General features: G+C 37.2%; 2 protein-coding genes across 2 annotated transcripts in view; one reads left to right on the plus strand and one right to left on the minus strand.

The window, feature by feature from the left end:
• The window catches only part of LOC100438760 (olfactory receptor 13C5-like), a 124,134-nt gene that overhangs the window by 15,762 nt on the left and 84,763 nt on the right, over positions 1-23,609 (minus strand).
• On the plus strand, positions 17,691-18,649 carry LOC100436923 (olfactory receptor 13F1). Its single transcript, XM_009244709.3, is given in 2 exon segments — positions 17,691-17,856; positions 17,859-18,649. Coding segments are annotated over 2 exon segments (957 nt in total).

A 23,609-nucleotide genomic window follows, 5' to 3' on the forward strand; every position in this document is an offset into this window, starting at 1 on the left:
CAATGGACAGTGATACAGTTAGGATGTTTGTCCCCTCCAAATTTCATGTTGAAATGTGATCCCAGTGTTGAAGGTGGGAACCGGTGTTTGGGTCATGGGGGCAGATCCTTCATGAATGGCTTGGTGTCTTTCCCCATGATAGTGAGTGAGTTCTCGCTCTATTAGTTCACATGAGAGCTGGCTGTTTAGAAGAGCCTGATACCTCTCTTGCTCCCTCTCTCGCCATGTGATACGCCAGCTTCCCTTGCCTTCCACCAAGAGTAAAAGCTTCCTGAGGCCTCACTAGAAGCTGTGCAAATGCCAGCACCAGGCTTCTTGCACAGCCTGCAGAGCTCTGAGCCAAGTAAACCTCTTTCCTTATAAATTACTCAGTCTTAGGTATTCCTTCACAGCAACACAAATGGACTAAGGCAGATGGTCATAATTAGAACATGTTGACTGCGAAAGAGCCCCAATATTAAAGAGGAAGACAAGCAGTGGGCCTGAGCAGGGCTTTGGAGCCTCCCTCAGAGTCTGTTGGACTTAAGGGCCCAGAGTCTAGCCCTTACTTTTTGTTTTTTTTTTTTTTTTTTTTTTGAGACTGAGTTTCACTCTGTTGCCTAGGTTGGAGTGCAGTGGCTTGATCTCGGCTCACTGCAGACTCTGCCTCCCGGATTCAAGCGTTTCTCATGTCTCAGCCCTCCCGACTAGCTGGAATTACAGGCATCTGCCAACATGCCCAGCTAATTTTTGTATTTTTAGTAGAGATGGGGTTTCACCATGTTGACCAGACTGGTCTCGAACTGCTGGCCTCAAGTGATCCACTCCACCTTGGCCTCCCAACGTGCTGGGATTACAGGTGTAAGCCACCGTACCTGGCCCCCTTAATTATTTTGTTCTCAGAAATTTAACTGATCAGTGTGGCAAGAGTTAACTGGCCTCTAGGGGCTGGTTCATAACAACCAAATTCTCAAGAGATAAATGATAAAGCAGACACTAACAGATTTATCAATTTACCATGGAAGAATAAACAACAGATTTACTAATTTACCAAGGAATAAACACTTCCAACAAGCCCAGGACACTCTTCTCCTGGCATTAGATACCAGATACTTAGGTAGTTTGGAAATGGATGTGTTGTCAAAAGGTTGTCAGTAACAAAGAATCAGAGAAAAGGAATAGGATACTCTTGAGGAATATTTCAACAAAAATAAAGAAAAGCTAATGGTTTCTCCATGTCCCCTAATCCTGTTCATTTTCTAGTGGTCAGACTGTGTCTTTTAGATAAAGTGTCTCTATGTGGTACAAAATTCCTCCTTTTCTAGACTCAAGCAGATAAGGCCACTATTTTGTTAACAAGAGCATGCACCTTGCAGATAATTCAGCGACAACTCTCCCTTCTTATAGCCTGGCCACTTTAGTAAAGCTTAAACATTGTCCATAATTTAGTCATTTATCTTTGTACCAGTTTGTAAACTGTATGGTTATGTCTGTACATGATTAAACTCTTGGATATTGTGTGCTGAGTCCTATGAGATACTCTCATGGAGAATGATTTTATCTACCTACAAGCATTGAAGACACTTTATCATAACTCCTACAGAAATGACAACACCAACTCTCAATGGTCCCATTAGGACACACATGAAATTCTCTGCAAAAGGACTAGCAACTTTGACTCTTTGTAACATGACTTCATGATGGATGCTGCAGTCATTTCTCAAGGATACTTGTTGAGCACAGTCTTCGTTTTTGGTAGGTGATTTACAGAAATATTTAAATGTGTTTCAGCAAGTTAAACTTGTCAGCACATGTCAAAACACTGAAGTTATAATGAGAGTCTATGACCTTAGCACAAACATGATGTCAATATTAAGAGACCTCTCGTTATAATTAACATTCTCCTTGAACTGAGTCTCTATGAAAGACTTTTTACCAAGCTCTTAAACAAATTAATTACTGCACATATTTCCTAATTGAAATATTCAGGGCATTAATTTTTTATGGAATTCAGGAATTCTAAAGGGTAGGAATAATTTGATCTTTCTTGGAGTGGGAAGAAGTTTGTTTCTAACAAGAGCCTAATAAAAGAAACTCTGTCTCTATTAATCATAATTAATAGAGAATGATATACAATATAATCTAAATCAACATAATAAGAAAAATTGTTGTTTTCAATTAATAAAGTTCAGAAAAAGAAGTTGCATCATTAAGTCTGGATACTTGTTACAAAGTAGGAACTGAAGAAATGCTGAATGAAACTTTTATATCTGCCATAATGGTGTAAAGTTTTAATTATGAACAAATTTTCATTGATTTTTATTTGAGGCCATGTTTTGGACATTTCTCCTTCAGTTTTAAATGAATAAATGCTTACCAAGGACTGGCTAAGTGTGATTCAACTCCATGTGCTAGTCAGGCACACCATGTTAGGCACTACGGTGGGTTAATACGAAGTTAGCATCCATGGTGAAACCCCATCTCTACAAAAAATACAAAAAATTAGCCAAGCGTGGTGGCAAGCACCTGTAGTCCCAGCTACTTGGGAGGCTGAGGCAAGAGAATTGCTTGAACCCAGGAGGCAGAGGTTGCAGTGAATCAAGATTGCGTCCCTGCACTCCAGCCTGGGCGACACAATGAGACTCCATCTCAAAATAAATAAATTAATTAATTAATTAAGTAAGTAAGTAAGTAAAATAAAAATACTAAGCATCGCAAAGAATTTAAATTTCTTCCATGATATACAACTTTTGGGGTGTATTAATTTACAGATGTTCAGATTTGATAGTATTTGATTGGACTTTGAAGACCATACTTCAATTACATTTATCAATTTCTATTTGTTTATCCTTAAAAATAATTACATTAATAATAAAAACATTAAGACTTGTAATCTTGTGACCTGCCTGCAAGTCATTTATCAAATAAATTGTTGATTCTTTAAATAGTTCTTAAGAGGACCTCCAATTTCAGAACTGCTGGGTTAACTGTTTTCAATCTGTTCAATTATACAGTTTGATAACATGTATTTACAAAGCACCAGCAGTGTGCTGAATCCTAGGAAAACAGTGTGAGTGAAAACAAATGAGATGCCATCTTCCATCTGTGTGACTCCACGAAGGCACGGCCGATGTCTTATTTTAGTATGTTGCCTTTCATTTTTGGCCATGTCTTACTACAAGGGCTCCTATTGCTATTTGTAGTAATATATATTTTAACTGGCAGTTCTCCGGCCAGATCTGTGGTTGTATTCTCTTATACTAGCAGGTCTCACACTTAAATCCATTGGCAGAGCATCTGAAAGATGCAGTGTTCTCTGCAGAAGCATAGTTAACCTGGCATAAAATTAGGAAGAATTCTTCCACGGCAATGTGACTCCATTACATTAATAAACTATACATTTATATGCAGGAATCCATCATTCCACACATTAAAAAGCTGTTGAATGAAGCTAAGTTGAGGGTTTTGAAAATAAATTTAAGCCAGTGAAAAAAGAGTTAAGTATTAAAATAATGTTATTTGAGAATGCTGATGAATTAAAGAATTAATGAGCACATTAAGGTTAAGAGAGGACATTCAAGAGTAGTCCTTCATTGGGGAAGAGGACACTAATCATGATGACAATCATGACTCAGCAGATATGCTCAAAGACATATCCAGGTGTTATGTGTACCCTCACTTGCCTGACCGTTAAAAGTGGCCAGCAGAATGGTCAATGAGGTTTGAGAAAAGAGGCAATAGCAAGAGTGCAAGAATAACCCACAGGCTGACATGGTATCTTCATCAACCACCTGCAAAGTATCTGACACTTGCCCTGTATTCTGGCACTGATCACAATGGGCATTCAGGTCATTCGTGCTGCAGACGTGCACATGTGTATATCCAGGTTATTAAATGAGCTCAACTCCATGAGGGTATACTCCTCCTCAAGACGGAGATCATGCCTTATCCAGCTCAAAGTTCTCTGGGCTGGAAACTGGGCCTTCACTCAGAAAGTATTCTTCAAAAGTGTCTTATGGATATTAATGAGCAAAATATTTTTCTAAATATACATGATATAAATAACACATGTTGGGAAGACAAATTTATATGACACTAAAACCCAGCTACAAGGTAACTGCAGTTGACTCATTTCATTGCTAAAGCAGAATCAGTTGCTAACATCCTCTTCTTGGGCAGTCTTTTAAGTGGCCAGTTTGGCTGCTATAGGTAACATCATTTCCTGATGGACATCATCTTGGATAGAAAATAGAATACAGAATAACATTACAAGGAGCATCTTGTCTTTGCCTATGAGATAAGCAACTAGTGCTCTTCAAGGCTCAAAAACAAAAACAAAAAATGAAAACTGGGCACACATAAGAGGTCTTAGAATATTTGCTGTAGGAAACTTGGTCACTCAGAACTTAATGAGGCTCTATGTTGTCATATTTTCTTTAAAACATGAAGTATGAGTGCCAACATTTTGATATACTACAATCTCTGTCTCCTATCCTATCCTATCCTACTTTTAAGCCCCTTCTATTTTCTCCTGACTCAGAATTTTTCAGTCATGTACCAGATGTAAGCACGACATCACGTATAAAAAAAAGGAAGGAAGGGAGGGAGAGATGGAGCAAGAGAGGAAGGAAGGAAGGAAAAAGAGAAAAAGAATAATTTATTCTTGCTTTTTAGCATAAAGATTTAATGACACATTTCAAGCATTTCTAAACAATGGCCATGTTGACCATCTCATAAAACTTAACCACCCCCCGACACACACAAAAAAGGAAAGAAATCCACCAGAGGATATTTAAAATCCCAACTTGGGAAACAGTTTTAAGGCCTTCTATTATGGGTTGAATTGTGCCTCCCAAATATTAATATGTTGAAGTCCAAATCTCCAGTACCTCAGAGTGTGACCCTATTTAGAAATAGGGCCATTGCAGATGCAATTAATTAAGATGAGGTCATAACTAAGTAGTGCAGGCTCCTAATCCAATATGACTGATATCTTTATAAAAAGGAAAAATCTGTACAAAGCAATAAACACAGGGAGAATGCCATATAAAGATGAAGGCAGAGATTGGGGTGATGCTCCTACAAACCAAGGAATGCCAAAAAATGCCAGCAAACTACCGGAAGCAAGGCTGGAGGCATGGATCAGAGTATCTCCCACAGCCCTTAGAAGGAACCAACCCATGATCTGGACTTTAAGCCGTTAGAACTGTAAGGCAATACATGTCTATTGTTTAAGCCACCCAGTTTGTGGTACTTTGTTATGACAGCCCCAGCAAACTAATATACCTTCTTTGAAGTCATTTACTGAACATAGGAGGGCCTGTCTTGACAAGGCAAGCCATCCCCGTTCGTGCCCCCATTGAAACTGTGCTATGGGATAAGCTTGAGTTCTGCCTTGGCTGAAGCTGTACAATCACTTACCATGGAAAACAACACTATGTTCTATTTTGTTCTCTTATGATCACACAAAGCAGAAGCAGGATTAGCACTGGAGCCACAGGTGCACCCCATAGAGTTTATCTATATCTATATATATACACACATACATAGATATAGATAATATATATTATCTATATATAATATATAGATATATATATATAAGTATATGATAAATACAAAATTAGCCAGGCGTGGTGTTGCATGCCTGTAATCCCAGCTATGCGGGAGGCTGAGGCAGGAGAATTGCTTGAACCCAGGAGGCTGAGGTTGCAGTGAGCCGACATTGTACCACTGCACTCCAGCCTGGGCAACAAGAGCAAAACTCTGTCTCAAAAAAAATATATGTATCTATATAGAAAGACATCTATCTATCTATAGATATATTTTATATATAGATCTATATCTATAGATATATTTTATATATAGGCCTATATCTATAGATATATTTTATGTATAGACCTATATCTATAGATATGTCTTATGTGTAGATCTATATCTATATATAGATATGTCTTATATGTAGATCTATATCTATATATATATGTTTTATATGTAGATCTATATCTATATATAGATATGTTTTATATATAGATCTATATCTATATATAGATATAGACACACTTTATATATAGCTCTATATCTATATATAGATATAGACACACTTTATATATAGGTCTATATCTATATATAGATATAGACACACTTTATATATAGGTCTATATCTATATATAGGTATAGACACACTTTATATATAGATCTATATCTATATATAGGTATAGACACACTTTATATATAGATCTATATCTATATATAGGTATAGACACACTTTATATATAGATCTATATCTATATATAGGTATAGACACACTTTATATATAGATCTATATCTATATATAGGTATAGACACACTTCATATAGAGATCTATATCTATATATAGGTACAGACACACTTTATATAGAGATCTATATCTATATATAGGTATAGACACACTTTATATAGAGATCTATATCTATATATAGGTATAGACACACTTTATATAGAGATCTATATCTATATATAGGTATAGACACACTTTATATAGAGATCTATATCTATATATAGGTATAGACACACTTTATATAGAGATCTATATCTATATATAGGTATAGACACACTTTATATAGAGATCTATATCTATATATAGGTATAGACACACTTTATATAGAGATCTATATCTATATATAGGTATAGACACACTTTATATAGAGATCTATATCTATATATAGGTATAGACACACTTTATATATAGATCTATATCTATATATAGGTATAGACACACTTTATATATAGATCTATATCTATATATAGATATAGACACACTTTATATATAGATCTATATCTATATATAGATATAGACACACTTTATATATAGATCTATATCTATATATACAGATCTATATCTAGAGATCCATATCTATATCTAGATATAGATCTATATATAATATAGATCTATAGGTAGATTTATATCTATATATCCTATATACAGATAGATAGATTTATATCTATATATCTTATATACAGATAGATAGATTTATATCTATATATCCTATATACAGATAGATAGATTTATACATAATATAAATATATAGATACCTATATAGATCTAGAGATATAAATCTATCTCTATATAGATCTATAGAAATAAATATATAGATATATCTATCTATAGATCTATAGGTATCTATATATCGATATCTATATATATCTATATATCTATATATCGATATCTATATATATCTATATATCTATATATCTATATATCTATACATATATCTATATATAGATATATACATCTATATATCTATACAGATATCTATATATAGATATACATATCTATATAGATATATATCTATATATCGATATCTATAGATCTATATATAGATATAAATCTATCTATACATAGATATACAGGTATATAGATAAAAATCTATCTATACACAGATATATAGCAAGATATAAATCTATATATAGAGACAGAGATATATAGATATGAATCTATATATGGAGACATAGATATATAGATATGAATCTATATATGGAGACATAGATATATAGATATAAATCTATATATAGAGACATAGATATATAGATGTAGATCTATAGAGATATAGTTATGTAGATATACATCTATATAGAGAGATATAGATATGTAGATATAGATCTATATAGAGAGATATAGATATGTAGGTATAGATCTATATAGAGAGATATATAGATATAAATCTATATAGAGAGATATAGATATATAGAGATATAAATCTATATATAGAGATATAAATCTATCTACATATAGATATATATGGATATAAATATCTCTCTACATTTTTTTTGAGACAGAGTTTTGCTCTTGTTGCCCAGGCTGGAGTGCAATGGCGCGATCTCGGCTCACCACAACCTCAGCCTCCTGGGTTCAAGCGATTCTCCTGCCTCAGCCTCCCGAGTAGCTGGGATTACAGGCATGTGCCACCACGCCCGGCTAATTTTGTATTTTTTAGTAGAGATGGGGTTTCACCATGTTGGCCGGGCTGGTCTCGAACTCCTGACCTCGTGATCCACCTGCCTTAGCCTCCCAAAGTGCTGGGATTACAGGTGTGAGCCACCGTGCCCAGCCCCAGCTTATCTATATTTACCATAAACAATGGCCAGGCAAAGCAGTCATTGACTGACACATTAATGTAAGAGATACGTCAAGTGTCCTTCAGTTCAAGGACAGGGATGAAACCTTGTACTTAGTCTATTCCCCACACAGCCTCCAGTTCAATACTGAGCACAGAGCTTTCCCTTAGTATTTAATCTTCAATGTAAAACACTAGCAACTCTCTTCGACAGTTTATTATATTTTAAAATAATTTGAATAAAAATATAGAGACGCTTGTTTATATTTGTAAATATTAATAACAACAGAAAACAAAGCAGTGCATTTTTCTCTCCATGGAGAAAGCTTTTCATAGGGGGAGGGTGGGCTCCATCAAAGACAAGCAAGTCTTTTTCGCCATCTAGTGGCAATAGGGGATTATAACATCAGAGATCTTAAATTCAAACTTCTCTTCCCACACCAAGCTTTATTGAAGTATACCTGACATAAAAATTGTATCTTAATCCTTTCAAGGACAATTAAAACTATACTTAGAAAATTGTAGTAGAGTAGGGTTCACAAATAGAGCTGCGTCCCTGTGTGTACACAGGGAAGGCCAGTGTAACCTTTCCTTTCCTCTTACCTTGGGTCTGTGTGCAGGAATGTTATCTATGTGATGAATTATTTATTCATCTAACAAATCTCCACCTAGTCGTTACTATATTCCAGCCTCCATAATGGTAATAAAAAAGCTGACTAGCAGGAGTTCGAGACCAGCCTGTCCAACATGGTGAAACCACATCTCTACTACAAATACAAAAATTAGCCAGGCATGGTGGTACGTGCCTGTAATCCCAGCTACTTGGGAAGCTGAGGCAGGAGAATCGCTTAAATGAGAAAGGTGGAGGTTGCAGGGAGTTGAGATCGCACCACTGTACTTTAGCCTGGGCAACAGAGCGAAACTCTGTCAAAAAAAAAAACTAAGAAACCTAATTCGCAAAAATAAGCCATCATACAATATAAGGGAGTCAGACCTAAAGTGTCTGTCAGACCTAAAGTGACAGCTCACAAATGTCAAATTTAAATACATTTATTCCACGCTTGCTATGCTTCCAAAAATATGCAAAATATCACCCACCAGTGGTTACTTTTTCCATTAATATAGGCCTTCACCTGACGATTTGAATCTTTTATTGGTTGGATCTTGTGCCCCACGACTTCCAGACTTCTTGGCTTTGCCCCGTGTTCCTGCTTCAGGCTGCAAACTGCCTTTTGTTTTGATGAAGTTTGTGGCCCCACATCTTTGACTTTGTTCCTTGAACATTTTTCTTAGACATGATTGTATTTGCTCTACTTTCTGTGATAACCTTAGAGAACCCTTACTACCCAAAAATTATACTGGAAAGCCAAAAGGAGATGACATCAAAAGCCCAAGGCCTTGAGGGCCCCGTTCCCTGGAGATGAGACAATGCCTTCTTTGCTGTCTGTGCAGAAAAGGCTGTGCAAACCACAATTCTGTGCACTCAGATTTCAACAATGACCACTACACTTGCCTAAAGTATCTGCTTTGCTGGTGTCCTGATTTTAGAAAGGAAACATAAAGCTTACCAAGGGACCATGCTCTCCGGCACCAAGGAAGCAAACTCATTACCAAGAGAAAAGATCAGTATAGATTTGGGTGGTCGGATTACTTCACAGAACCTTAAACATTTCCCCCCATCCAAGGTACTAGCCTTAATAATAGGCCCTGAGTGTGTTCCTGAAGAGGTGTAAGCTACTCAGGTGCCGACCAATGCCTCTGTTGTAGACTGAATAGTGTCCCCCAAATTTCATTTGTTGCAGTCCTAACCTCCTGCCCCTCAGAATAAAACCTTATTTAGAGATAAGGCCTTTAAAGAGGCAATTAAGGCCAGACATGGTAGCTCACACTTTGAATCTCAACATTTTTGGAAGGCTAAGGCAGGAGGACCACTTGAAGCCAGGAGTTCAAGACCAGCCTGGGCAACAAAGCAAGACACCATCTCTACAAATATTTTATTTTTTTGACGGAGTCTGGCTCTGTCGCCCAGGCTGGAGTACAGTGGTGCGATCTCAGCTCACTGCAAGCTCCGCCTCCCGGGTTCACACCATTGCCATTCTCCTGCCTCAGCCTCCCGAGTAGCTGGGACTACAGGCGCCCGCCACCATGCGCGGCTAATTTTTTGTATTTTGTTTAGTAGAGACGGGGTTTCACCGTGTTAGCCAGGATGGTCTCAATCTCCTGACCTCCTGATCCACCCACCTCGGCCTCCCAAAGTGCTGGGATTACAGGCGTGAGCCACCGCGCCCAGCCCAAAAAAATTTTTAAAGTGATTAAGTTAAAATAAAATCTTCAGAGTGAGACCTAATTCAATATGAGTGGTATTCCCATAAAAAGAAACGTGGACACAAAGAGAAAAATCAAATGCATGCACACACAGAGATGACCCTGTCAACACGCCAAGAGGAGGCAGTTGACTCCAGTGATGAACAACGAGAGAGGCCTCAGAAGAAACTAAACCTGCTAACACCTCAATCTTGAACTTCTAGTCTCCAGAAGTGTGAGAAAATAAATTTCTGTTGTTGAACTCACTCTGGCTGTGGTATGTTGTTATGGCAGCCTTAGCAAACTAATGTACCCTCCTATGCAATAACCTAATCTTGGTTCAACACTCTTTCCCCTCTAGAAAATTTGCAGGTCTCCATGCAGTCTTCAACTCGAGTAACAGTCCTTCTTCTTGGAAGAGGAAGTTGTCTTTTTATTGATCCTGACTCATATTTGGAAAGGTAAAATGATTTTTCAGCCAGATTTATATTCACTTGGGGATGAACAATTATCTTCTTTGGGGGAGATCAGTAAAATAGCACAGAAACTCCCTCAGCCCCACATATTCATCAGGCCACTTCCCTCGTGATTTATCTCTGCATATAGATTCTTCTGAGATCACTGAAATGGGTATCCAGCCCCTGGTGTCTTTTATCAATACAGCTTTGGTGGTATTCCCAGGAACTTCTACAATGTATCAAAATAAAACATTTCAATGTCTTATTTTAATGTCTACCAGGCCACATTATGACCTCAACTGAGAGCTCGTCCTCTCAAATTATGTTCAATTATGCTATTCTGCCTAACTCCCTGAATTAATACTGTACAGTGAACACCAGATGACGATATAACCCAAGTAATGTACATCTCTGACTGTTTTAGTATCTCAGGATCCAAACTCCTCCCATCCACTTTCATTGAGAGACTTCTAATTTCAGTCTTATTTTCAATCCCTTCTCCTCAATTCTTTAAGTGATTTGTTAAAAATTCAAGCTATATTTGGCCAGGTGCAGTGGCTCACGCCTGTAATCCCAGCCCTTTGGGAGGCCGAGGAGGACGGATCACAAGGTCAGGAGATTGAGACCATCCTGGCTAACACGGTGAAACCCCGTCTCTACTAAAAATACAAAAAATTAGCCAGGCATGGTGGTGGGCGCCTGTAGTCCCAGCTACTCAGGAGGCTGAGGCAGGAGAATGGCAATGGTGTGAACCCAGGAGGCGGAGCTTGCAGTGAGCCGAGATTGCGCCACTGCACTCCAGCCTAGGCGACAGAGTGAGACTCCGTCTCAAAAAAAAAAAAAAAAAAAAATCAAACCATATTTATATTGCTTTCCTTCTGGTAAAAATCCCCTTTGAACACCTAAAATGTGAACTATAGAGGCCCTCAATTGGCACAGACTATCCCGTGTGACAATGCCAGTTTTACTACCTGGCACTCTCTCTTTCAAACTCAATAATCTAGTCACATTGATCTCCGTATCTTTTCCTGAGTGCAAAATGACATTTTATAACTCCAAGTTTAAATATACTGTTATTCCCTTATTGGAAGGCTTTTCTTTCACATACTCATTGGGCTGCATGTGATAACTTTTCAAATTCTATTCTGGTAGCATTTTTTGTATGATGTCCTTTGTAATCCTTCCCAGACCACAGCAAAGGGTGCTCACCCCCATGACTGACAAATAATTCTATAATCCTATTATTATAATATATTTCCCTAATTAGATTGAGAGGATGCCCAGGAAAGGGTTTATACCTTTATTATCTTCTTATCTCTAGCACCTAACAAACACAGTAATTTACAATTAGTGGCTGTTAACTAAATAATTTATTCAGGATTAGGAATAGAGCAGGAAAAATGTGGTCTTTGTGTGCTTCCTTGCTTTTTGAGGGGAGGGAGGTGGTTAGAGCAGGAATATGAGAAATGTTGATTTTGCACTGCCTAGGTCTTCCATACAAAAAGAGCTGTCATTCCAACAGCTCCTGTGCCCACATTTGCCTCACCTGGGAGGTTCTCACATCTTGAACACACATTTGTGGTTTTGCTTTATCTATTTTCTCAACACTGTTGTTTTCATGGCAGTCACTAGATTAATCTCATGTTCATCTGTATCAGATAAGCTTTCAATTTGTCATGTCACGATCAGAGAGGGGGCACAGAGCAGCAGCATGGTATTGTTAAAAAAAAAATCTCAATTCGTTTAGCTTTCAAGCATACTATTCCTAGTTCCTCTCTGAACCACCATATCATACCAACCTCCCTCTTTTAGACAAGCTAGGCATTCTCAGAGCCCTTAATGCTGGAAAAAACAAGACGACATATGGATAAATATTTAGATCTAGCCTCTTCCCCATCATCACTCCAGGTAAGTGGCTTTATCCTTCCTAGTTCTTCTTTGACTGGACAGCCAGCCCATGCTTCCAAATACTTTCTTGCTTCTCCTCTGCTCTTCCAATTCAATGTTGGATCTTCAGTTTCAAATCTGAATCATCTCCTATTATTTTTCACATTGATCTGATTCCTTATTCTGCTAGCATGGAATTATCTACCCCTTAGTCTAGTTATTTTTCATTCTTGCCCTCCAGTGTCTACACTTTAGCTTTAACTGATATTCGTAGGTGATTAATAGAGATCTAGTCCAAGAAAAAATATATATATAGAGAGAGAGATATGATTATATGTAATAGATATTTAATTTTGTATTTTATATATGTACACATACACATAAATTTGTAGTATCAATGCACTCACTGTAGCTCTGCAAGAAAGAGTCATTACATAGCCTGAAAGATGTTTATACAAGTGAATATCAGAGTTTTGAAATATTATATTTGAAAGCATTATGAAAGATGATCTATTTCAATTCTCTCCAATTAAGCACAAGACAAAGGAGGCTGAATGTGGAGATATGTCCAAGGTGAAACAGCCAGAAAAAAGTCAACTAAAAGACTGAATGTTCTCTTCCTAAGATCAAGAACAAGGCAAGAATGTCCACTATCACCACTTGTGTGTAGCACTGTATTGACTGTGTTAGCCAAAACAATAAGACAAGAGAAATAACTAAAAGGGGTTACAGTTGGAAAGAAAGAAGAAAAGTGTCCCAATTCACAGACAACCAGATTGCATATGTGAACAGTGACAAACATTTCCAAGGAATCCACACAATAAATAATAAAATTAATAAAAGAATTTATCAAGCTATCAGGATATGTCACCATATACATACCAGTTGCATTTCTATTTACCAACAAAAAGAAATTGAAATATATATATATTTGAAAAATACCACATATTTTAAAACATAAAATAACAGGGAAAATTACCTTTGTTTTTTTTTGTTTGTTTTTGTTTTGTTTTGTTTTGTTTTTGAGACAGAGTCTCACTCCATCACCCAGGCTGGAGTGCAGTGGTGCCATCTTGGCTCACTCCAAACTGTCTCCTGGGTTCAAAGGAATCTCCTGCCCAGACTCCCAAATAGCAGGGATTACAGGAGCATGCCACCACACCCAGCCAATTTTTGCATTTTTAGTAGAGATGGGGTCTCACCATGTTGGCCAGGCTGGTCTGGAATTCCTGACCTCAAATGATCCACCCACCTCAGCCTCCCAAAGTGCTGGGATTACAGGCTTGAGTCACTGCACCTGGCAGATCTGTAAAGCTTTTATACTGAAAGATATAGAACACTGCAGACAGAATTTAAAGACCTATAGAAATGAGAGATACATTGTTCATGAAACAGCAGAATCAATATGATTAAGATATCAATTCTCCCAAGATTGATCTACAAATTACTGCCATACCACTCAAAATCTAGGAAGAGGTTTTGGAGAAACTGACAGTTCTAAAGCTAATAGGAAAAGAAAAGGACCTAGTATACCCAAAACAACGTTGAAAAAGAAGAATAAAGTTGGAGGATTTACACTACCTCATTATAAACTTATTATAAACCTATAATGATCTAGCTACTGTGGTATTGGCATAAAGAAAAACAAATAGATCAGTAGAACAGAATAAAAGAATTCAGAAAGAAATCCGTGCAATATATAGTCAGTTGATTTTCTTTTCTTTTTTTTTTTTTAATTTTTATTTTACTTTAAGCTCCAGGATACATGTGTAGAATGTTCAGGTTTGTTAACATAGGTATACATGTGCCATGGTGGTTTGCTGCACCGATCAACCCGTCATCTAGGTTTTAAGCCCCGCATGCATTAGGTATTTGTCCTAATGCTCTCCCTCCCCTTGCCCCCAACCCCTCAACAGGCCCCACTGTGTGATGTTCCCCTCCCTGTGTCCATGTGTTCTCATTGTTCAACTCCCACTTATGAGTGAGAACATGCAGTGTGTGGTTTTCTATTCTTGTGTTAGTTTGCTGAGGATGATAGCTTCCAGCTTCATCCATGTACCTGCAAAGGACATGAACTCATTCTTTTTTTATGGCTGCATAGTATTCCATGGTGTATCTGTGCAACACTTTCTTTATCCAGTCTATCATTGATGGGCATTTGGGTTAGTTCCAAGTCTTTGCTATTGTGAACAGTGCTGCAATAAACATATGTGTGCATGTATCTTTATAGTAGAATAATTTACCATCAGAGAGAAAATTCCATGGAGGTTCAGTATTTCTTCTTTTCAGCATTTTCTGAAGTATCTCCAAAGCAGAAATGTAGTCTGCTGCTGCATAAATAGTGGGAAATAAGATTGGCAACCTTTCTGAGAATCATTCATTGCATCCACATGATCTTTTTGTGGGTAGCCCTAAAATAATGTACTGTTCTTTTTTTTTTTTTTTTTGAGATGGAGTCTTGTTCTGTCACCAGGCTGGAGGGCAGTGGCATGATCTCAGCTCACTGCAACCTCCGCCTCCCAGGTTCAGGCAATTCTTCTTTCTTCTGCCTCAGCCTCCTAGTAGCTGGGACTACAGGCACGTGCCACCATGCCCAGCTAATTTTTGTATTTTTAGTAGAGACGGGGTTTCACCATTTTGACCAGGATTGTCTCAATCTCTTGACCTCATGATCCTCCTGCGTTGGCCTCCTAAAGTGCTGGGATTACAGGCATGAGCCACCGCACCCAGCCAATAATGTACTCTTCTAACCCTTCCCCCAAGCACAATCAAGTCAACCTAAATGATTCACTTTGAGCCTCACAAGCTTTGGTCTATAGGAACTGGACAGGTAAGTCAGAAGGAGTATCAGATAAACAAATTCAAAGGAAAAGTGGATTCCGGGGCCAGATGTTAGTCCATTTTTCTTCTCTCTTTTGCTTTAACCATTTGTATTGCAGTTGCAGCAAATATTGTCTAAATGTGAAAAGCAAAGGAAGGGCATTGCCATAGTCAAAGAGGGAAATAATGAAAAGGGAGAATAAATACAAGGAAAAAAGATGATTGAAGAAGCAAGTCAAAAACCACAGAATGGAGAAAAATCTAACATTTATTAATTACCTACTATACACCAATTACAGTCTTAGTTGCTTTACATGAAATATCTTTATTCCTCAAAACAACTCTGATAAAGAAATATTGTCATTGCCCTTTTATAAATAATCTGAATCTCAATGAGGATCATCAACTTGCTCTAGGTGACAAAAATGAAGTGGTAAAGTGGAAAGTGTTTATTGCACAAAGTCCCTAGTCTTTCCTGTGCACCAAGCTTTCCTATAGTTAAAGAAGGGAACCATATGCATGATCCTAAGGCCATGAAAGTTCTATCTCTGTTGGAGTGAGTACATGAAAGACCTAAAAGACGCATTCTGATTGCAAATACTAACTAGCAAAGAGATTTTTTTTACTGTGCTTCCAAAAATCTTGGCAATCATTCAAATTTATGACCTTCTCTGAGAATGAAGAATATTTACAATTCAGTAATGGCCGTGATTACAATCTGCTACTAACAAGCAAGTTATACAATCACAATTGTATAGTGATGACATTGACAATATGCATTCCCCACGCCACCATACACTGTCAACCATTCAACTCTCACTTGGAAAACAGACAAGTTGTGAACAGGGATTATAAAGCATCACTCAAATAGATAGAACAGTCAGTGGATTTCTGAAGGGTAAAGATGCCTTTATAGGGTGAAGCTCACTTCCCACAAGAAAAAGTGTTTCTGAAAGCAAATGGACCTTTATGTGCTGTGAGACATATCTGCCCTCAATTGCCTTCTCTTTAAGCCATGTTGAATAATAGAAAAGTTGCTTAAGCACTCATTCCCCTGTCTTTGGTGGGATCCATATCAAGTACAACTTGATCTCATTCATATTATAAAACTCTCCTACGATCTGAAGGAGAAACTACCAACATTATCCATTATTTTTAATTTCATTTAAATTAATGAGCCTGACTTCATAACACTATTGGGAGAAGAGTAAAGTTTCCCTTCCCAAAGACAGTGTAGATAAGAAACATGTTTACCTATTGTTTCAATAACCCTACAATTAGGCAAGACAAGCTACTGACTATAATTGGATTTATGGGACACTGTCCCTGGAGTTTTAGAATTTGTAATACTGTGCAAACAGATGTTTAACTTTAATTTGCTGCATGAATTGGAGACTTATTAAAAAGCAACAAATAGCTTAAATTGCCCTACACTGCTAATGGCAGGTTCTTTGGAGGATGTTTCTGCAGCACAAACATCAGGACAACAATAGCAAGATGAAAGAAATATCTGCCATGTGTCTCCCAGCATGAGACACATTTCACCATTTTCCTGAGTTTGAGAAGGAAACTCTGGGCTTGTGTCTAAGTGTTCAAAGTCTCTGCTAATTTATGGCTGCCAAAATCTATAACTTTTTTTGCCTTTATTCACTGAGACTTCCAAATTATTTTGGTTATATCTCTAGGAATGGCAGAAGAAACTGTGAACTTGGAAATCCAAACAGTTCCTAAGTAAGAAGATTATTACCAAATCAGAGGAAGAAAATCATGCCAATGTTACAGAGGTAAATAGATCAGTTAAAATGTGGTTTTGGAAAAAGAAAGAATGCAAAATATTGTTTCTTTTCTCATTCTTTTGTGATACTGATTAAATACACCATCCTCCTACGCTCACATTGCCAGAAGAAAATCTTACAGCAAAACTAATATTTTAAGGATGTATCTGTTGACTTCTTGCTTAAATTTTTCTTATTAGTGACATATTTCTTCAAATATATATTACTATCACTAACCTAGAGAACCATTTAAGAACAGAACACAAGTTCATATAAATAAAACATGCCAGATATGTGAAGGAGGGGGTTATGTTTTATGTATGTGTGACGTTAATCCTTCTATGCATACATACAGATGAACATAACATAAAAATATGTTCCCGGCAAATTGGACACCTGTAAAAGTATTTTTCTTCCTGGGATTTTCTCACTACCCCAAAGTTCAGGTCATCATATTTGTGGTGTGCTTGCTGATGTACCTGATCACCTTGCTGGGAAACATTACTCTGATCTCCGTCACCATTCTAGATTCCCACCTGCACACCCCATGTACCTCTTCCTCAGCAATCTGTCCTTTCTGGACATCTGGTACTCCTCTTCTGCGCTCACTCCAATGCTGGCAAACTTTGTTTCAGGGAGAAACACTATTTCATTCTCAGGGTGTGCCACTCAGATGTACCTCTCCCTTGCCATGGGCTCCACTGAGTGTGTGCTCCTGCCCATGAAGGCATATGACCGGTATGTGGCCATCTGCAACCCCCTGAGATACCCTACCATCATGAATAGGAGAACCTGTGTGCAGATTGCAGCTGGCTCCTGGATGACAGGCTGTCTCACTGCCCTGGTGGAAACGATGTCTGTGCTGCCACTGTCTCTCTGTGGTAACAGTATCATCAATCATTTCACTTGTGAAATTCTGGCTATCTTGAAATTGGTTTGTGTGGACACCTCCCTGGTGCAGTTAATCATGCTGGTGATCAGTGTACTTCTTCTCCCCATGCCAGTGCTACTCATTTGTATCTCTTATGCATTTATCCTCACCAGTATCCTGAGAATCAGTTCAGTGGAAGGCCGAAGTAAAGCCTTTTCAACGTGCACAGCCCACCTGATGGTGGTAGTTTTGTTCTATGGGACAGCTCTCTCCATGTACCTGAAGCCCTCCACTGTAGATTCACAGGAAATAGATAAATTTATGGCTTTGGTATATGCTGGACTAACCCCTATGTTGAATCCTATCATCTAGAGTCTACGGAACAAAGAGGTGAAAGTGGCCTTGAAAAAATTGCTGATTAGAAATCCTTTTAATGCTGCCTTCATTTCCATCCTCAAATAACAATCACACTCATACAGATAATCAACATTACCCAGAAAACTGCATAATAGTTTACTTAAACCAACCATGGAAAATACTTATTTTCAATAGAAGTTTACTATTATGTCCTCTATTCTGATTTCTTATAAGTAAAACTTTTCATATTAACAAATCATTTATGAAGAATAAATTAAGTTTCCAAGAAAGCAATTAACATTTATTGAATATTAGTATAACATTAAAATTCGATAATTGCCTATTGTTTCATATTTACTTTCTATAGCATCTCAGTGTCCAGCTGTGACATAAGCATAATAACAATAAATATGCCAAAACTGTAAAATTTTGAGCCTAGTAAATTTTGAAATAATTTACTCCAAATGATTCACAATTTCCCCTCAATTTAAAAAGAAATGTATATTTTTTAATTAGTGTGGATACAACTCAAAGTATACACACATGCACACACACACACACACACACCCCTAATAATTTGTAAAACCAAAACAGCATCAATTTTGGAACTCTTCCTAGTTTCCAACATGTTAAAGTGGAAAAAACATGGTTTTAAATGTAATGAAATATGAGTGATTTTGGGTTTTTTTGTTTTGTTTTGTTTTGTTTTTTGAGACAGAGTCTTGCTCTGTCGCCCAGGCTGGAGTGCAGTGGCACAATCTCAGCTCACTGCAAGCTCCACCTCCTGGGTTCATGCCATTCTCCTGTCTCAGCCTCCTGAGTAGCTGGGATTACAGGCGCCCGCCACCACACCCTGCTAATTTTTGTATTTTTAGTAGAGACAGGGTTTCACCTTGTTAGCCAGGATGGTCTCAATCTCCTGACCTTGTAATCCGCCCACCTTGGCCTCCCAAAGTGCTGGGATTACAGGCATGAGCCACCACACCCGGGAGAGTGATTTTGTTTATTTGGAATGTATGTGTGGGGGATGAGTAAATATCTGTGTGTGCGCAAATATATCATAACAAGGGTTGGCACTATTGTAATCCTATGTATGAGGTGGAATACAGGTCCAATTGCAATGTCCTAAAGTATCTATGGATATAAGATTAGAATACTCTTATATTGTACTTTGTCTCAGTGAATTCATCAACACACACCTATCATGTTATTCTTTTTCTTAAGGCATGCTGAATTGACCAGTTAATTAAAGCTGAGGAGTGAAATTGCATTGCAAGATAAATAATATATTAATGCAGATACATATTCTAGAAACAGATTCATAAATATATCTAATATATGTGAGCAAAATTACATAAATTATAATTTTACCAGTGTTACATATTGATGTACTTTTCCTTGTCTTTTCCACCCTCTCTGGAGCTATAGAATATTGAGGCCAATGTGCACACATTAGTTCTTTATCAGAGAAGGTTCATTGGATTTATGTGGGTGATGGCTTTATCCTAGGGAGAAGGTACCTCTTGCTGCATACATATAACCTTCCTAAGCCTTAGGTGTAGGGAACATGATGCAATTACAGATAATTATTACAAGAGTTTCCAGCCTAAGCAAGACAGAGCTTGCAAGAAATTACTCAGTTGTAGATGAATGGATTAGGAATGGAACCTTGTAGAAGGAAAGAATTCAATGAGTAGGAAGTGTGCTGGTGATCTTAATCCAAGTGCTGTTAGCACACATCAGAACACTTTTCTTACTCAAGTATCAGATTCCCAGTTCTATTAATTCAGAATCTCTACAAAGGTAGGTACTGGACATTTTTATTAAAAATCAAAGCTATATAGTTATTTTTATTTCCGTCCTTACTTAAACATTTCAGGATCAGGCAGTAGTGACCACAGCATGATGCTATTATTTGGCTGAAGAGGAGGAAGGGATGTTAAAACTGTTAACCACTCAGTTTCTACACCAATTTTAGAAAAAAAAAAAACTAATTCCAGGTAATCACAAACATTGAGCACATAATAATTCATCTTATTTGTTTATATGGGTGGAAAAAAACCTATAAAAATCGTATTGAATTTAAAGTTTTGTTTCATCAGCTCCAGTGGGCATGTATTAGGCACATGATATCTTCTTCAAAGTCTTTATTTATCAGTGTTTTTAAGGGATGCAATGAACTAAATTAGGAATTGCAGTGTAGGACAAGCCAACAAGCTGCCCAGAAGCAAAACAATGAAATGACCTTATCTACCTGGTTGGACCCCGACAAGCCCAGAAAAAGTCCTCAGATTTCAGGTACTTCTGTAAGAGTCATCTTGTCCAAACAAAGACAAGATGGAGTTAACTTCTATGTAACCCAAGTATGTTTTCGTTGCTCTCCTCCCAAGGATGGAACTACATATGTAATCCTGAACTGTGTCCTGATTACATCTTCATTATTCCATGATGAGCAGCCTCCACCACTACAATATTTTAAAAATATTATCATTGATTGATAAATAATAATTGTATACATTTATGGGATACAATGTGATATTTTTCTCTACGTACACAAAGTGGGATGATTTATTATTTTTATTTTTTTCATTTCAAATTTTATCTTCGATTCAAGTAGTACATATGCAGGTTTGTTACATGGGTATACTGCATGATGCTGAGGTTTGGGACACAAATGATCTTGTCATCCAGATAATGAGCACAGTACCCAACAGTTAGTTTTTCATCCCTTGCACCCACACCTCACTCCCCCATGTCTATTGTTGCCATAAGTACCCAATTTTTAGCTCTTGCTTATAAGTGAGAACATGTGGTACTATGTTTTCTGTTCCTGCGTTAAATGGCTTAGGACAGTGATCTCTAGCTGCATCCATGTTGCTACAAAAGGCATGATTTTGTTCTTTTTTATGACTGCCTAGTATTCTATGGTATATATGTACCATATTTTCTTTATCTAATCCACCATGGGAACCTAGGATGGGCACCTAGGATGATTCCATGTCTTTGCTATTGTGAATAGTCCTGTGATGAACATATGAGTGCATGCATCTTTTTAGTAGAATGACTTATTTTCTTTTGGATATATACCCAGTAATGGGATTGGTGAGTGAAATGGTAGTTCTAAGTTCTTTAAGAAATCTCCATGCTTTTCACGATGGGTGAACCAATTTACATTCCCACCAACAATGTATACGCATTCCCTTTCTAAGCATTTCCATTTCTCTGCAGCCTTGCCAACATCTGCTGTTCTTTGGCTTTTTAATAATAGCCATTCTGATGGTACAAGATGGTATCTCATTGTGATTTTGATTTGCACTTCTCTTATGATTAGTGATGTTGAGCATTTTTTCATATCTTTGTTGGCCACGTGTATGTCTTCTTTTGAGAAGTGTCTGTTCATGTCTTTTCCTTACTCCTTAATGAGGTTATTTGGTTTTTGCTTGTTGAATTAAGTTCCTTATAGATTCTAGATATTAGACCTTTGTCAAATGCATAGTTTGCAAATATTTTCTCCCATTTTGTAAGTTGTCTGTTTACTCTGTTGATAGTTTCTTTTGCTGTGCAGAAGTTCTTTAGTTTAATTAGGTCCCACTTAATCGATTTTTCTTTTGTTGCAATTGCTTTTGAAGACATGGTCATAAATTCTTTCCCAAGGCCAATGTCCAGAATGGTGTTTGCTAGGTTTTATTCAAGGATTCTTACAGCTTGAGGTCTTACATTTAAATCTTTAATCCATCTTGAGTACATTTTTGTGTATGGTGAAAACTAGGAGTCCAGTCTCATTCTTCTGCATGTAGCTCGCCACCTATCACAGTACCATTTATTGAACAGGGAGTCCTTCCTTCGTTGTTTATTTTTGTCAACTTTGTAAAGATTAGATGGCTGTAGGTCTGTGGCTTCATTTCTGGGTTCTCTATTCTGTTCCACTGCACTATGTGTCTGTTTATGTACCAGTACCAAGCTGTTTTGGTTATGGTGGCCTTATCGTATAGTTTTTAGAGTTGGGTAATGTGATGACTCCAGCTTTGTTCTTTTTGCTTAAGATTGTCTTGGGTATTCAGGCTCTTTTTGGTTCCATATGAATTTTAGCATAATTTTTCCAATTCCATGAAAAATTACATTGGAAGTTTGATAGGAATAGCATTGAATCTGTAGATTGCTTTGGGCAGTATGGCCGTTTTTGATATTGATTCTTCTAATCCATGAGCATGAAATGTTTTTCCATTTGTTTGTATCATCTGTGATTTCATTCAGCAGTGTTTTGTAGTTCTCCTTGTGGAGATCTTTCATCTCCTTGGTTAGATGTATTCCTAGGTATTTTATTTTTGTGTGTGGCTATTGTAAATGGGATTGCGTTCTTGATTTGGCTTTTGGCTTGAATGTTATTGGTGTATAGGAATGCTACTAATTTTTGTACATTGATTTTGTATGCTGAAACTTTACTGAAGTTGTTTATCAGTTCCAGAACCCTTTGGGCAGAATCTTTAGGGTTTTCTAGGTATAGAGTCATATAGTCAACAAAGAGAGATATTTTGACTTCTTTTCCTACTTGGATGTCTTTTATTTCTCTTCTCTGATTACTCTGGCTAAGACTTTCAGTACTATCTTGAATAGGGGTGGTGAGAGGAAGCATCACTGTCTTCTTTCAGTTCTCAAAGGGAATGCTTCTAGCTTTTGCTCATTCACTATGATGTTGGCTCTAGGTTTTTCACAGAAGGTTCTTATTATTTTGAGGTATGTCCCTTTGGTGCCTAGTTTGTTGAGGGTATTTATCATGAAGAGATGTAGGATTTTACCAAAGGTCTTGTCTACATCTATTGAGATGATCATACGGTTTTTGTTTTTAATTGCATTCATGTGGTGAATCACATTTATTGATTTGCATATGTTGAAACAACCTTGCCTCCCAGGAATGAACCTATTTGATTGTGGTGAATTAACTTTTTGATATATGCTGGATTCAATTTGCTAGTATTTTGTTGATTATTTTTTGCATCTTTCCTCCTCGGTATTATTGGCCTGTAGTTTTCTTTTTGCATCGTGTCTTTGCCAGGTTTTGTTATCA

Source organism: Pongo abelii, chromosome 13, assembly GCF_028885655.2.
Source record: "Pongo abelii isolate AG06213 chromosome 13, NHGRI_mPonAbe1-v2.0_pri, whole genome shotgun sequence".
In the NCBI taxonomy this organism is placed as follows: domain Eukaryota; kingdom Metazoa; phylum Chordata; class Mammalia; order Primates; family Hominidae; genus Pongo; species Pongo abelii.